At 39.2% G+C, this 14,663-nt stretch overlaps 2 protein-coding genes across 2 annotated transcripts in view; one reads left to right on the top strand and one right to left on the bottom strand.

Moving 5' to 3' along the window:
* Positions 1 to 13,769, top strand: part of LOC103595279 (nuclear receptor subfamily 6 group A member 1-like) — a gene marked incomplete at both ends in the record, with an annotated part of 201,517 nt that extends 187,748 nt beyond the window's left edge. Inside the window, one exon of the mRNA XM_008578640.1 lies at positions 13,527 to 13,769. Within this exon, the coding sequence (XP_008576862.1) occupies positions 13,527 to 13,769 (243 nt within the window). The remainder of the gene's footprint in view (positions 1 to 13,526) is intronic.
* Positions 6,350 to 6,861, bottom strand: LOC103595270 (V-type proton ATPase subunit G 1-like). The gene is made up of 2 exons (XM_008578634.1): positions 6,748 to 6,861; positions 6,350 to 6,646 (listed from the first exon to the last, which is right to left on the bottom strand). Exons 1-2 carry the CDS (start codon positions 6,859 to 6,861, stop codon positions 6,518 to 6,520), a joined length of 243 nt encoding a protein of 80 aa, XP_008576856.1. The 3' UTR covers positions 6,350 to 6,517.
* Positions 13,770 to 14,663: the final 894 nt, after the last annotated feature.

The raw sequence follows: 14,663 nt of genomic DNA, 5'->3' as shown, positions 1-14,663 counted from the left end.
TGCAAAATGGGAGTTACTTTACCAACCAAACATTTTGGAAATGTTTCTCCAGCAATTGTTTCTACCTTTTTCTTGACCTCTTGAACTCTAGCTCTTTTCCTCCGTATTCCTGAAGTTGCCCTCAGATGATTCCTGATGATGATCAATGACAAGATCGGTATTAGCACCGTGCCAAGCCATCATCAGAGCCTGAGACAAAAGGAAAAATCTGATTATACTGATCTTTGTTTTCAGTTTATTGTGTTCTTGCATTAATTTTGCATTAATTTTGATTTTTAAAAATATTACCTTAAAATATTATTTATATTGATTACTGAGTGCTTTGGCATTCACTTAAATTTTGCAGAGGCGGTAGTCCAGCCCTGCCTATTACCTCATCTCTCAGCCTGTTCCCAGTTCATAGCCTCACTTTCTCTGCACTATTGACTGCCACCTCTTTTGTACAGTTCTGTTTCCTGGACTTCCTTGGCATTGCACTCTCCATGTTCTCCTTCCCTCCTAGAGCACCTTTTTTGGTCTCTTGTTGTTCTTCCTGACCTCTAAATACAGATAGGCTTTCTGTAAGGTCTGTCATAATCAAATTTCTCTTCATTACAAATAAGAAAAACTCATGAAACTTAACTAGCTGAAGCACTTGTGGAAGTTATTGGAAGGAAGCTGGGATAAAGCGTAGGACATATAGAAATACTGAAGAGTTGGGATTCAGGAGGGATGGCTGCAAAGTTATCCAGAGCTACAGCAACTACTCTCAGCCCCTCTGAAGGTATGTGCTATGGCACCCCTGCTTCACTTCATTCCCTCGCCCTTGTCACCACCATTACCACATAGACAAGCATCCTCTGCTTTTCTGAGTCAAAGCCATCTCACTGGCCACATTCACAGTTCCAGTTTCATCAGAAGGTAGCAATCCCTTTGTCTCCATTCTAAAAATCTTGGGAACAGAGAATTTCACTGACCCAGCCTGGGCCATTGTCTTTTTCCAGTCCAAACAGCAGTGGCCAGAATCCATCCCTGGTCCCATCAATTTGTCTAGCAGTGTAAACCTGGGGCCTCAGAGGCAGGGCAGTGGCTGTTTTCAAAGAAAAAGTTGCTGAGAGCTGAGCAGACAGCCAAAAGACATCTATTGCAGATTCTGCTCTTTCTCCATACACTGTCCTCTGGCAATCTCATCCATGCCTACAGTCTCCCTACAGAGGACTCCCTCAGTCTAACTCCAGAATCGCATGTCTTAGTGTTCATTGTGGCCCTCTTTACCTCACTGTGCCTCAGATACCACACTCCTAGAACACATTTAAATACCTACAGCCAGAAAGCCACTTACAAAAGGGCTATACTATTCCCTCTGGCTAAAATTCCCTTTGACATACTTCTGTTCCAAGGCTCAGTTCAGGTGATACCTCTTTTAGATAATCTTTCTTTCTGCCTCCACATCTAGTTCAAGAAGCACTTACTTCTCTGTGCCCACTACATCTTCTCTTTCTAGTTTAGTGTTGACTGCTCTGTATTGAAATTATGGGACTGATGTCTCTCTGTTCCACTACTGTGAGACATATGAAAGGCACACAGGAGCACTCAAATATTTATTCAGTAAATAAATATCAAGATGATTTAAAGCAAAAATGTAATAATTATTAAATAGTGAATCAGTTTCTTATTTTATACTAACAACTCCAAAAATACTTATTTGTTTATATAGTTATAGTGGATGGGTCCAAGCTATCTATTAATGAAATGTCTGTCTGTATTTTTTTTTTCACAGAGAAAAAATTAAAATTTTTCTTCAGATTCAACCAACTCTTTTTTTAAGTGAACAAGGAATCTTTAAAAGTTCCCAGTGACAGCCCAAATAGGGCAAACTGTAGATTTGCAGGTTCTTTTCTCCAACTAGAAAACCTAAATTTGTAGTGACTATGAAAACTGTTCTTTCCCCCCCACAAATAGAACTTTGATACCTAATTGAAAGATCCCTACGTATAGGAGACTGGAAGGAACTAGGGACTGTGTTCTGAATTTTTATTTTCTTGCCCCCACCTTCATTTGGGATGTTTAGTGATGGGGTAGCTTTTGCCTTGCTTCAGCTAATTGTAATTTGTGAATTATTTTATCTTTGTTTCCAGGCCTAAACAGTTAATGACATCAGTAACATTTAAAAAATCTTTTTCCCATCTTTTATTTAATGATCAGTAAGGATAACTGCCAGTCATTCAGTTCATACCAATCTTGTGAATCATTCACCTGTTTTCATTCAAATAATGTCATTTTTTAGAAGTGTCCTCTGAGGAATTCCATGTGTGGCTTCTGTAAATGAATTTCTATAGTGGTATATGCCATGGAGTAGCAGTGGTATGTGAGTGGAGGTAAAATCCTATGATTTTTACTAATGTCTATTTAAATTCTACATTTGCAAGTGAAATTTTGAGGGTACCTGTTCCTAATTTCAGTTCTGCCACACCACCCAAGGCCTTCATTTCAGGTGGTGGTAATCTATGAAACTGAGTGGAGTCGGTACTTAGAATGTGCAACTGATCAGGAAGTTGGAACCTGTAATCCAGTTGAGACAGATCCCCTTTGTTTTAAATACCTTTTAGCCAGGCAAGTTTTAGATTGCCTTGGTTGTCAGTATCATTTTGGTCAAGTGAGCAGCTATACTCTCCATTTCCTAAATCTGGCCTTCATCACAGTCTGAAAAGCAGGTTTTGATAAAAATCAGTTTTCAAAATGTAATTTGTGTAACCTGAGCCCTTGGAATGGGTAAAATGCCCTTCTTGGGGTAGGGGAAGGTATTTTTACAATAGCAGGGCTGAGTAGAGGTATGAGCCTAAGAGGCCTTTTTATAACAGGTTTTGGTGTTTATTTAACCAAAATAAAGTGGAACTGGTTGTTAATATGAGGGTGTGTAGTTCTCATAGGGTAGTGAGAATACATAGTTAGCTCTTTGTTTCACAAATTTTGTTATGACTTCTGTTTCTTTAAAAAAAAAAAAAAAAAAAAAAAAGGAGCAGCAGCACTGAGGCTGTCATCAGACTTGATACCTCCTGTACATCCTTCTCTTTTCCCATCCTCATAGGAGGTAGTTTGGTATAATGGGAAGTCTGAGTCTGTCTTTGGAAAAGTAGTAAAGTTGAAATGCAGTTCTATCACTAACTTGCTGTGCAACCTTGGGTGAATCACTTTACTTTTCTGACTCTGGGCAAGTCACTTAATTTTTTCTTAATAAAAATAAACATTTTTATTTTTCTTACCTATTTTAACTTGTTTTACTTTTCATGCAAGTTTTTATTTTGAAAACATGCCTGGATTACATTTCATTCTTTTAAAAGTTTTTGTTTCTGTGTTTATCTCCTTTAAATGCATATGAATCTCTCCTATGTTAATAAAAAATAAAATAAGTTTGGGCCGGCCCGGTAGTGCGCCACTTGGGAGCGTGGTGGCGCTCCCGCTGAGGGCTCGGATCCCATGTGGAGACCGGTTCCCGCTCATTGGCTGAGCGTGGTGCGGGCGTGACACCGAGGGTTGCGATCCCATTACCAGTCAGTAAAAAAAAAAAAAAAAAAAAAAAGACTAAAATAAGTAAAATAAAATAAGTTAATAAAACCCAAGCATTTGCTTGAATCTGTTGCTGCTTCCTACAAACTGTTTCTTTGTCACTATTTGAACGTATTGTTATCTATATCTAATTGTTTTATTTCTTTACCAGTCACTTATTTTTAACTCAGTATAATTTTTGTCCTAATCAGTTCACTGATAGTGTTCTCAGTAGTGACCTTTGAGCCTTTTCTTAGTCCTTACACTTTTTGGTCTGTTACATTTGGCAGTGCTGTCTTCTTTGTGAAACCCTTTTTGTCGGGACCCCATGGGCGCCTGAACAGGGACACACCCTGGCAATATGGCACCCTTCCTGGTTCTTCTCCGCAGTTAACAAGCTCGCTGGTGCCAACACCCAAGCCCACCCGTGCCAAACTTCAGCCAGTCACAGGTCAAGGCTCACCTCCTGCCCAGCCCCGTCCAATCAGTTACCGCCCCTTCCACTCTCTCTCCCGCCCGGAGCACAGCACCCTATAAATTTACGCGCAGTCCTTGAATAAAGCGGAACTTCTCTGGCGAACTGTTAGCCCGGGTCTCGCGTACTTCCTTCGTCCGTGCATCCCCTTCACTTTTGTTCCTTATCCTTCTGATAATTATGAATTTATTTTCCATTTTTTTCTTCTTTGACCATGTCATCTCACTTTACTTCCCTAACTTTTCTCCTTCTTCTCTCTATGTCTTGGTTTTATTCTGCTGCTGCTTCTCCACACATCCCCTCTTCCCTTGGAGTTCTGATCTGTTCCCATAACTCCAGCTCCTCCATGTGTCGATAACTCCCAAATCCTTCATTCTAGCCCTAACTGCTGTTCCCTAAATAGCTGCCTTTAGAGTATTTCTGCTCAACTCTCCCATTGTCCTCTCTTAAACTAAAGCCATTGATTTTTGCCACTCACTCAGCTTTTGCTTTCCACTTTTCTGTTAGTGATACCACATTTCTCACAGCCACCTTGGTTTAGAGCCTCGAGTTCTTTTTTTTTGGGGGGGGGGAGATGTTAAGATGGAAATGTTTATTAGTGAAAGGGTGCACGGATGAAGGAAGCACGTGAGACCTGGGCTGACAGTTCACCAGAGAAGTTCCACTTTATTCAAGGACTGCGCAGTATATTTATAGGGAGCTGCATTCCGGGTTTGGATAGGGGGTGGATGGGGCTGGGCGGGGGGTGAGCCTTCACCTGTGACTGGTTGAGGTTTGGCGCCGGCGGGCTTTTACTGCGGAGAAGAACCCGGAAGGGTGCCATATTGCCAGGGAGTGCCTTCCCCCTCCCCCTCCGCTTGAGTGCCCACGGTATCCTTACCATTAGATATCCAAAATACCAAATAAGAAATTGGATGGTTACAGTTCAAGAGAGATGGGATGGAGACAGAAATCTGAGTCTTCAACATAAATGATATTTAAACCCACAAAACATAGGTGGTCTCATCAAGTCAATGAGTGTAGAGAAATCCAAGAACAAAATCTTGGAAAAAGAGGAGGAAACAGCAAGAGACTGAGAAGCAAGATAGCACACCCTTGCATAATGGAAGCTAAGTAAAGAAAATGGTTCAAGGAAGGAACAGTCAACCCTGTCAAACAGTACTGAACATCCAAGGAGGAAGAGGACTGGACACCATTGCTGACCTTGACATGTAGTTTCACTGGAATGACAAGCCTGGAGTGTTTAACAGTAAAAAATGGAAAAGCTTGTCAATTCCTTTGAGGAATTCTACTATTTAAACAAAACAAAACAAAACAAAACAAACAAAAAGCAGAGAGAAATGGAACAGTAACCAGAAATAGAAATGGACTGGGATCCTGAGTCACAGGAGATTTTTTTCTTTTAAGATTACCTAATTGTATTGTTTCAGAACAAGCAAGGAAATCCCATAATGTTCTCTCTCAATTGTTTCTACCTACCAGAAATTACTTTGCAAACAAAAAAGACTTTCAGCTAATAGAGGGTCAGGGCATTTAACTCTTACATGCTAGTGTGAAGTTACTACGTGTAATATACACCTCATTTAGCCCACAAGGAAGGAAATATACTTGTAACTTGCCCAAGGCTGCCCCCACACAAGATGCTCTAGAGAAAAGGCAAACTGCAGACTCACTAGTTGCTTGCTGTTTTTCAAAACAGTTGTTGGGTGAAATCACAAGAAATTTCCTTCCTGCTAAGCTGTATATCATGAACATTTTCTAATTAGGTATGCAAACGTGTGTATGTAATACATGTGCTAATTTCCTAAGTGAAATCCTGCAGAACATCTGACTCAAAGTGCACTTTGCATTATCAAACAGGAAGAACCAGAGGGAAGAAGGGGAATGCATGACAAAGTGTCTTTACTTTTACTTTTAAATGATTATCAGTACACCAAATAATAGCATGTTAACAAGTTCTTGAATTCTATCATCTAGTAATTTTGATTAAGAGAAACTAAGAGCAGCCTAAACAATTATACTAGTATTCATTGTTCTGATTCTTAGCAAGAATGGACTACTTTAAGGCTGGCTGCTGCTTCACACAGGTTACAAATAACTATTTATTACTTTTTCATAGATAAACCCGTGGCCTTCAAGAAAGTAGTAGGGAAAAAATTATTTAATCCCTTTCTTTCTTCAAAGGGTTCTTTTTTTTTTTTTTTTTTTTACTAGATCTAAGAAAGAAGTCAACGTTGATATATATGTTGTTTGAGCTAAAAAATATAGGAAAACAGACAATGTATACTCATTAAATTCTAACAAATATGAAGTACAAAGATCTTTGGATAAGTTCCAAGTGTGTACAAAGAAGCTAGATTTGCTACTCTCCAAAAAGTGAAGGGACCTACTATATAACATACAAAAATAATTTAACACCTTTTCTTAAGAATGTAACTTGAGCTTTGCTAAAGCTTCATATTCCATGAAGGCATCTAAAATGCCAATCCATGGAAAAGGTGCTTCTTTCTTCCTCTCCTATCCATTTGTGCGGTAGTTTTCATGGATTTCTGGCCGGATGTCACAGACAGAGGCCAAGAGGTTATCCAAGACTTCATCTCTGTTCTGCCAAAAATAGGTCTGGAGGTTGGTCATCTTCTCCTGGGTCTCTCCACTTCAGTGCTGCAACTGCCATGTGATTTGCAGCTTCCTTGGCCATGAACTCTCTCCCTCTGAAGGCAGTACTGTGCAATTTCAGCCTGAGCTGCTGCTTTGTCCTGCTTCAGCCTTCGGTTCTTTCGCTTACGGGCCTTGGGCACCTTCTCGGTGGCCCACTTCTCCGCCTGAAGCAGCTGCTGGATCCCTTGCGACTGACTGGTCATGGCTGCGGCGACTCTGAGGCCAAGGTGAGGGGCCTAAATCAGATCGACAGCTGTTCGGGTCGCCAGACCCCTCAAGTTCATTTTTGACTATTTCCTATTCCCTTCTCCCCTCACCTCTCCTCTGCAGTCCAGTCAGTCAACACGCCCTCTCTAGGCTCCCTAAGTTTTCTTTTTGCTTCACTCAGCCATTCCTTAACATTCCTAGATGCCCATGCCGTTCATCTTTCCTCTCTTTCACACCCTATGCATCATTGTGAGATTAATATTCATAAAACACTGCTTCGATCCAGATATATCTCTATTCAAAAATCTCAGTAGCCTTCTCTCAGTAGTATAATATCTTGCAGTCTATTTTAAGCTAGTTTTTTAGACTTATCTTTCAGCACTCCTCTGTAAGATCTGTCTACTTAACATAATGTTCTGTGCAGTTCCCTCAGACACACATTGCATTTGTTTTCCTTCCTTCTGCCATTGCCAATGTCATTTCCCTTTCCTGGAGTGCCTTGCTACCTTTTGTTTTTAACCTTTTTATTATGAAATATTAACACTTAGAGAAAATTACATGAAAGACAAATTTACAGCGTAATGAATTACTGTAAAGCAAGCACCACTGAGGACAAAAAATAGACCGTGCCAAGATCCAAAACCTTCTCTCCACCCCCATAACTCTCTTTCCCTTCTTTGCCTGTTTGTTTATTTTTTAACTTAATACAAATGCAGTCCTACAGTATATATTCATTTCTTTCTGACTTCTTTCATCCAACATTGTTGGTACCATTCATCTCTGTTGCAGTAGTTCAAATATCTTTACTGTTGTATAGTATTCCACTGTGTGAATATACACTATTTATCTGTAGTAATGTTGATGAACATTTGGGTTATTTCTAATTTGGGTCTTTTACAAAGCATGCTGATACGAATATTCTTGAACTTGTCTCCTGATACGTATGTGCACACATTTCTGTTAGATATATACCTGGGAGTGTGTCCTAGGATCAGTATATGTTCAACTTTAATAATGGCACTGTTTTCCATAGGGGTTATATCAATAAACCCTCCCAACAACAATATATAAAAGTTTTTCTACATTGCCACCATAACTTAAATTCTTTTTTAATTTTAGCCATTCTCATTGATGTGTAATATCTCATTGTGGTTTTAGTTTTCATGTCCTTGATCACTAATAGGTTGATTGGTTTGAACATCTTTTCATAAGTATATTGCTTATGTGGATTAGCCACCTTTGTGAAATGCCTGTTGAAGTCTCCTGCCCATTTTTCTACCAGGTTGGCTTTTTCTTGTTGATATATAGTAGTTTTATATATTTTGAGCATGAGCTCTTTGTAGGTTATATGTATTGCGTATGTTTTCTTCCACACTGTGGCTCGCCTTTTCACTCTCATAAAGTTCTTCATTTTAATGTAGTCCAAGTTTATAAAGATTTTCTTTTATGGTTAGCACTTTTTGTAGCTTGTTTTAAAAGTCTTTCTGGCCCAAGCTCATGAAGATATTCTTCTTTATTACCTTCTGAGAGAAATATTATTTTGCCTTTGATATTTGGGTCTTCAAACTACTTGGAATTAAATTTTTTTGTGTGGTGTAAGGTAGAATCATGTTTCATTTTTTTTTCCATATAGATATCAAATTGTCCCATCACTGTTCCTTGAAAAGATTTGTATTTTCCTCACTGCTCTGCAGTGCCACCTTTACCATAAGTTTAATATCCGTATGTGCATGGTTATATTATAGGGTTCTCCATTCAGTTCTTAGGTCTATTTGCCTATCCTTGAGTCAGTAAAACATATCTTGATTACTACAGCTTTAAAATAAATGTTGATATATGGTAGACTGTCTTGTTTTTCTTAAGTATCTGCTATTATTATTCTTTTGAATTTTCATATAATTTTAGAATTAGCTTGTCAAATCATACACACACACATACAAACTGTGGGGATTTTTTTTTTTCTAACCGACAAGGTGATCGCAACCCTTGGCACGGTGTTGCCTGCGCCACACTCAGCCAGTGAGCGCACCGGCCATCCCTATATAGGATCCGAACCCGTGGCCTCAGTGCTACCAGCGCAGCACTCTCCCGAGTGAGCCATGGGGCCGGCTCCAAATTGTGGGGATTTTTAATGGGACTTTACTAAATCTATAAATCTTTATAGTAGTGATTATTCTAATCCGTGGACATCGTGTCTCTCTCCATTTACTTAAATCTTCCTTGATTTGTCTTTGAAGTATTTTATATTAAATAAGTGTATTACAGTTTCTCCATAGAGATCTTGTATGTCTTTATTAGATTGCATCTTAAGTATTTTATATTGTTTGATGCTATTGTAAACAGCATCTTTAAAAATTTTCATTTTCTGTTGCTGGTATAGAAATGTTGATTTTTTGTATATTTCTTATTTTGTCTGCACCGACTAGAATCTCTCTTACATTGTTGAATAAAGGTATTAATAATAGGCTGTTCTTGTCTTATTTCCACTCTTAAAGGAAAAGTCCTTTTTATTTTTTTTAACATTTCACCACTAAGTATGATATTTGGTAATATTTGTTATAGTTTTCTTTAGATAGGTTTTATTATATTAAACAAGTTTTTTCCTATTCATGATTTGATAAGTGGTTTATAGTGTTGAATTATATCAAAGCTTTTTCTTTTTTATTAAAGCACCATTTATACTTTATTTAAGATGGATTTAAAAAAAAATACTTACTGGGATGTTTCGTAAAGTTGTAAATTTTATCTAACAAAGCTGGAATTCCAGTGAAGTACATAACACAGTCTTTCATGGTAACTTTATGTACAAGATAGAGAAATACAATCTAGACTAGAGCATGGGATTTTTAGAGCATAACCTATCCTATATGATTCTATAATGATGACTACATGACATTATACATTTGGCAAAACCCATAGAACTGTACAACACAAGAGGGAACTCTAATGTAAAATGTAGTTAAAAATAATATATCGGGCCGGCCCGTGGCTCACTCGGGAGAGTGCGGTGCTGATAACACCAAGGCCTCAGGTTTGGATCCCATATAGGGATGGCCGGTTAGCTCACTGGGTGAGCGTGGTGCTGACAACACCAAGTCAAGGGTTAAGATCCCTTTACCGGTCATCCTTTTAAAAAAAATAAAAAATAAAAAAATATATCAATACTGGTTCATAATTATAACAAGTGTACCACACTAATATAAGATGTTAATAATAGGAGAAACTGGAGGGGAGTAGTATGTGAACTGTGTACTTTCTGCTCAATTTTTCTGTAAACCTAAAACTTCTATAAAAATAAAGTCTATTTTTACTTTAAAAAAAAAAGGAGAGAGAGAAAACTAAAAGTTGAACAACTGTTTCTAGAAGGCTAATAATTAAGTCCGATTGGGGAAAGGACTTCAGTGGCTTGCCGGAAGGCCACATTCTGTTTAATATTGTTTCAAGGATAGAAATGAAAATAATGTAACAGTGACCATACATGCAGAAAAAAAGGAAATGGAAGAAATAACTGGTATACTAGGTGGCAGGACCCAGATCCCCAAAGATTTCAATAAACCAGAATGGCATACAGAATTTATTATATAAAGATAAAATTGATCAAGGACAAATATAAAGTCCTTCCCTTGGGTTCAACATTTAACTTCCCAAGAATGGAATAGGAAAGACATCATCACAAATAAGGATATGTGTGATAAATACTTTAGGTTTTAGATGTCTGTGAACCAGTTGTGAATTAAGTGGGAAGGGGGAGGGGAGGGGTTGGAAAGAAGGTACTGAATTCTTTTTTTTTTTTGGTCTTTTTTCGTGACCGGCAACGGATCGCAACCCTCAGTGTCGCGCCCGTACTGGACCGGGACCGGCAACGGGATCGCAACCCTTGGTGTTGCTCCTGCACCTCGCTCAGCCAGTGAGCTGCCGGTCTGTATGTGGGATCCGAACCCTCGGTGGGAGCGCTGCTGCGCTTCCCAAGCGGCGCACTGTAGCAGTGCGCCACCGGGCCGGCCCGAAGGTACTGAATTCTAATTCCAGCTCCACTCTTGACTGGCTTCTGTAATCAAGATTAAATTTCTTTACCTCTTTGAGCTTCAGTTTTCCCATTGTAAAATATGTAATATGTCATAGAGGTTCAGTAATTATAAAATGTATGTGCTTCCTGGTGTTGGTAGCTGCAGAAACACATAACATAAGCAATCTAATTCAGTCTTAAATTGTATTAAGAAAAACAAACCATTCAGTTCTGGAGATACTTTGTTTAAGGAGAGATTTTGATACTATATGATTCATTAAAAATAAGAAATGAGAGTAGAAGCTATTTTTTAAGTCTATTCTAGTAAGGTTCTGGTTTATAGTATAATCATATCTAATAGATTATTGAAGGTTTTAATTTAAAATTAGAAAATTTTAAATTCTTTTAAAGACAACCATGATTTCCTGACAGTGTTCCATGCTCTATTTCCAAGACTTTTCAGCAGCTTAAGCCCAGCACTCTAGGAAATCCCATCCCGAATATAGTGGGTGCTATTTTGACACCACTTGTTTTGCCTATTTGCCCTTACCTGACTTAGTTTTTAAAATTTGCTATTATAACTTTGCTCTAATGTTTACCTTGAGCTTCCTTTGTGTTTTCAAAAGGAAAAGAAAAGGAATAATCATTATACCAGGGCTACTTTTACAGGATAATTTTTCTTTTTTCTTTTTCTTAATAGTTTTTTTTAGTTGCAAATGACCGAAATTCGTTTTAGTTAGCTTAAGAAAAAAAGAGGATTATATTAAAAGAACATGGGAATGTCAATTGGTCATAGATTGTCAATTTGCTATTTGCTCACAGTTAGGAAGTCCATCAAAACCTTAGAAAAGTCTGTATGTAGGAACTGTAGTGTCCTCAAGAACCTGGCAATTTCTCTCTCCATATCTGTCATTCTCTATTTCACTGGTCATATAGTCTCATATATCTGCTATTTCACTGATCGTATAGTCTCATATATCTGCTTCTCTCTGCTATTTGCTGTGTGACTTTGGACAAGTCTTAATACATCTATTTCCCAGTCTGAAAAAAATGCTCCTCAACTTACAGTGCGGTTACATCCTGATAAACCCATACTAAGTCAAGAATGTGTTTAATACCCTGGTAAACCCATGGTAAAGTAAAAAAATTGTAAGTTGAACCATCATAAATTGGGAGCCATCTGTATTAATTTCTTGAACTGTTGTACCAAATTACCACAAACTGAGCACCTTAAAACTACAGAAATTTATTCTTTCACAGTTTTGGAAACCAGAAGTCCAGTCAGTATCACTGGGCAGAAATGAAGATATTGGTAGAGCTGCGCTCCCTTTGGAAGCTCTAAGGGAGAATCTATCCCTTGCCTTTTCCAGCTTCTGGTGACTGCCAGCATTTCTTGGCTTGTGGCCAGTTTCTGCCACAGTCTTCACATCACACTGTCCTCTATATGTGTGTGTGTCTTCTCTTCTGTTTTTGTCAAATCTCCCTCTGCCTATCTCTTGTAAAGACACTTATTATATTTAGGCCCCCTCCATATAATCCAGAATAAGCTCCCTAACTGGGGGAAAAAAACCCACGAAAATCTTTACTTGATCATATTTGCAAAGACCCTTTCTCCTTATAAGCTCCCCAACTGAAAAAAAAAAAAAAAATGAAAATCTTTAATCGTATCTGCAAAGACCCTTTTTCCTTATAAGGTAGAACTTACAGGTTCCAGGAATTAGAACCTGACACACAGACACACAGACACACAGACACACACACACACACACACACACACACACACACACACACATTATTAGTTTACTTCAGATGGCAATCATAAAGACTTATCTCAAAGTTGGCATATAATAAGGACTCCATACATGCAAGCCTCCTTCCTTCTCTGTATCCCACCTAGATATATCACCATGACCCTTCTTTAACATTTGCTCTCAAATGCTTTTCTTTTTAGGAATATCATTATCACATTATGTGTGGACTTGCTAGGATAATAATAATAGTGAAAATAATAGTTAACATTTATCAAATGTCTTTTGTAGCCCAGTCTCTGTGATGAGTACTTTATCCATGATATATAGATTTATTTATGTCCTAGCGAAGGGTTTGGACACAGAATACATATCTTTCTAGAATGTAAACATCACCAGGGACTTTTGTCCACTGCTCTATTCATGCCTTAGAACAGTGCCTGGAATAGAATAGTTGCTCAGTAAATATCTGCTAGATGGATGGCTTAGTTGGTCATGGTTAAAATTTCTTCATTTGTTTACTATTACAGCTATCATTTATTGGGTGTATACCATGTGCTAGGCACTTCCCATATATTGTCAGTAATCTTTACCACCTTCCTACAGGGTAGAACTGATGAGCTATGGATGCAGAAGGTAAGGGAGAGGGAGGAGTCACAGATATTTCTTAGGTTTTTGACTTGGATCTGGTCCAAGTGATGATGAAACCCAGGGGAAAAGTATGAGTTCTTTTTTTTAGATAGGCTGTGTTTGTGGTATCTGCAAGTAGATTGAGGGATCTCTTCCTGGGACAAAAGTTCCAGAGATGCCTCCTGTTTGGCAGTTAGCCTGGAGATGGTGGCGTTCTTGATCTACCCAGAGCAGGGGTGCCATTATTTCTACTGTGCTCTAACTTGAACTTGTTCAGTTTCTGTTCCAGATGATCGGGCTGAACAACGAACCTGTCTCATTTGTGGGGACCGCGCTACAGGCTTGCACTATGGGATCATCTCCTGTGAGGGCTGCAAAGGGTTTTTCAAGCGGAGCATTTGCAACAAACGGGTATATCGGTGCAGTCGTGACAAGAACTGTGTCATGTCTCGAAAGCAGAGGAACAGGTGCCAGTACTGCCGCCTACTCAAATGCCTCCAGATGGGCATGAACCGGAAGGGTGAGTGGTGCTCATGGCTCTCACTGCCCACCCTTCACCCATCACTTTACCTTTAGTGTCACCTATTATACTTTGGAGTTATTCATTTCCCAAGCCTGCACTATATGCCAGGCCTTATAGTGTGTACTAATAACCCCAAAATGAATCCGGCGCAGTTCTTGCCTACAGGAACCTCACATGAGAAAGACTGGTGAGATGTTAAGGATTCTATGGGAATGAATGCATAGGCTTCATGTGGCAGCACCCCAGTTAACAATCAGGTCCCAGCTGGGTTTAATACACTTCACTAGTTCTTTCAGGGGATAATGACAGGAAGCAGGACTTTGGATGGAAAGGCAGGAGGTCCCCTGAGTGTGGTATCATTTTGTTTGCTAGAACCATGGCATACTCAGAAGCTAGGTATGCTCAGAAGTTTGTGTCCAGGTTGGTGGTGAGTTTGGTATTTATTGGGAAGCTTTCCAAGAGCCATCCCCCTGAAATGACATGAATAAAGCAATATTCTAATAGGATTAATATGAAGGGCAGCTTTGAAGGATGGATTGGGGTAGGTGAAGCAGAAAAGTTAACTAAAAGGTTTTTAGAGGAGTCCAGAAGAAAGATGCTAAAGATCTGACGGAGGGTTGGGGGACTGGCACAGGTGGGGAGGTGTTGTGGAAGAAGCTCCCCTGACAGGAGTTGGTGACATACTGAGTATTGGGCAGCACCAGAAATTGAAGCTGAGAGAATTTGGATTAAGAGTAATGTCTCTTGGGCCAGCCCGGTGGCGCACTGGAGAGTGCGCCGCTTGGGAGTGCAGCAGCGCTCCCGCCGAGGGTTCAGATCCCATGTGGAGACCGTTTCCGCTCACTGGCTGAGCGCGGTGCGGGCGCAGCACCGAGGGTTGCAATCCCATTA

The sequence above is a fragment of the Galeopterus variegatus genome, unplaced genomic scaffold (genome assembly GCF_000696425.1).
Source record: "Galeopterus variegatus unplaced genomic scaffold, G_variegatus-3.0.2 Scaffold1732, whole genome shotgun sequence".
Taxonomy (NCBI): domain Eukaryota; kingdom Metazoa; phylum Chordata; class Mammalia; order Dermoptera; family Cynocephalidae; genus Galeopterus; species Galeopterus variegatus.
Note: the sequence above shows the minus strand (reverse complement) of the source record. Positions and strands in the feature narration are given on the sequence as shown.

Bases quoted from the DNA above. Each gene is read 5' to 3' on its own strand.
- LOC103595270 (XM_008578634.1), bottom strand. From the start codon at position 6,861: ATGACCAGTCAGTCGCAAGGGATCCAGCAGCTGCTTCAGGCGGAGAAG. The intron at 6,647-6,747 runs GCAGCTCAGGCT...TGAAGTGGAGAG, and splicing joins GGCTGAAGCAGGACAAAGCA to ACCCAGGAGAAGATGACCAA.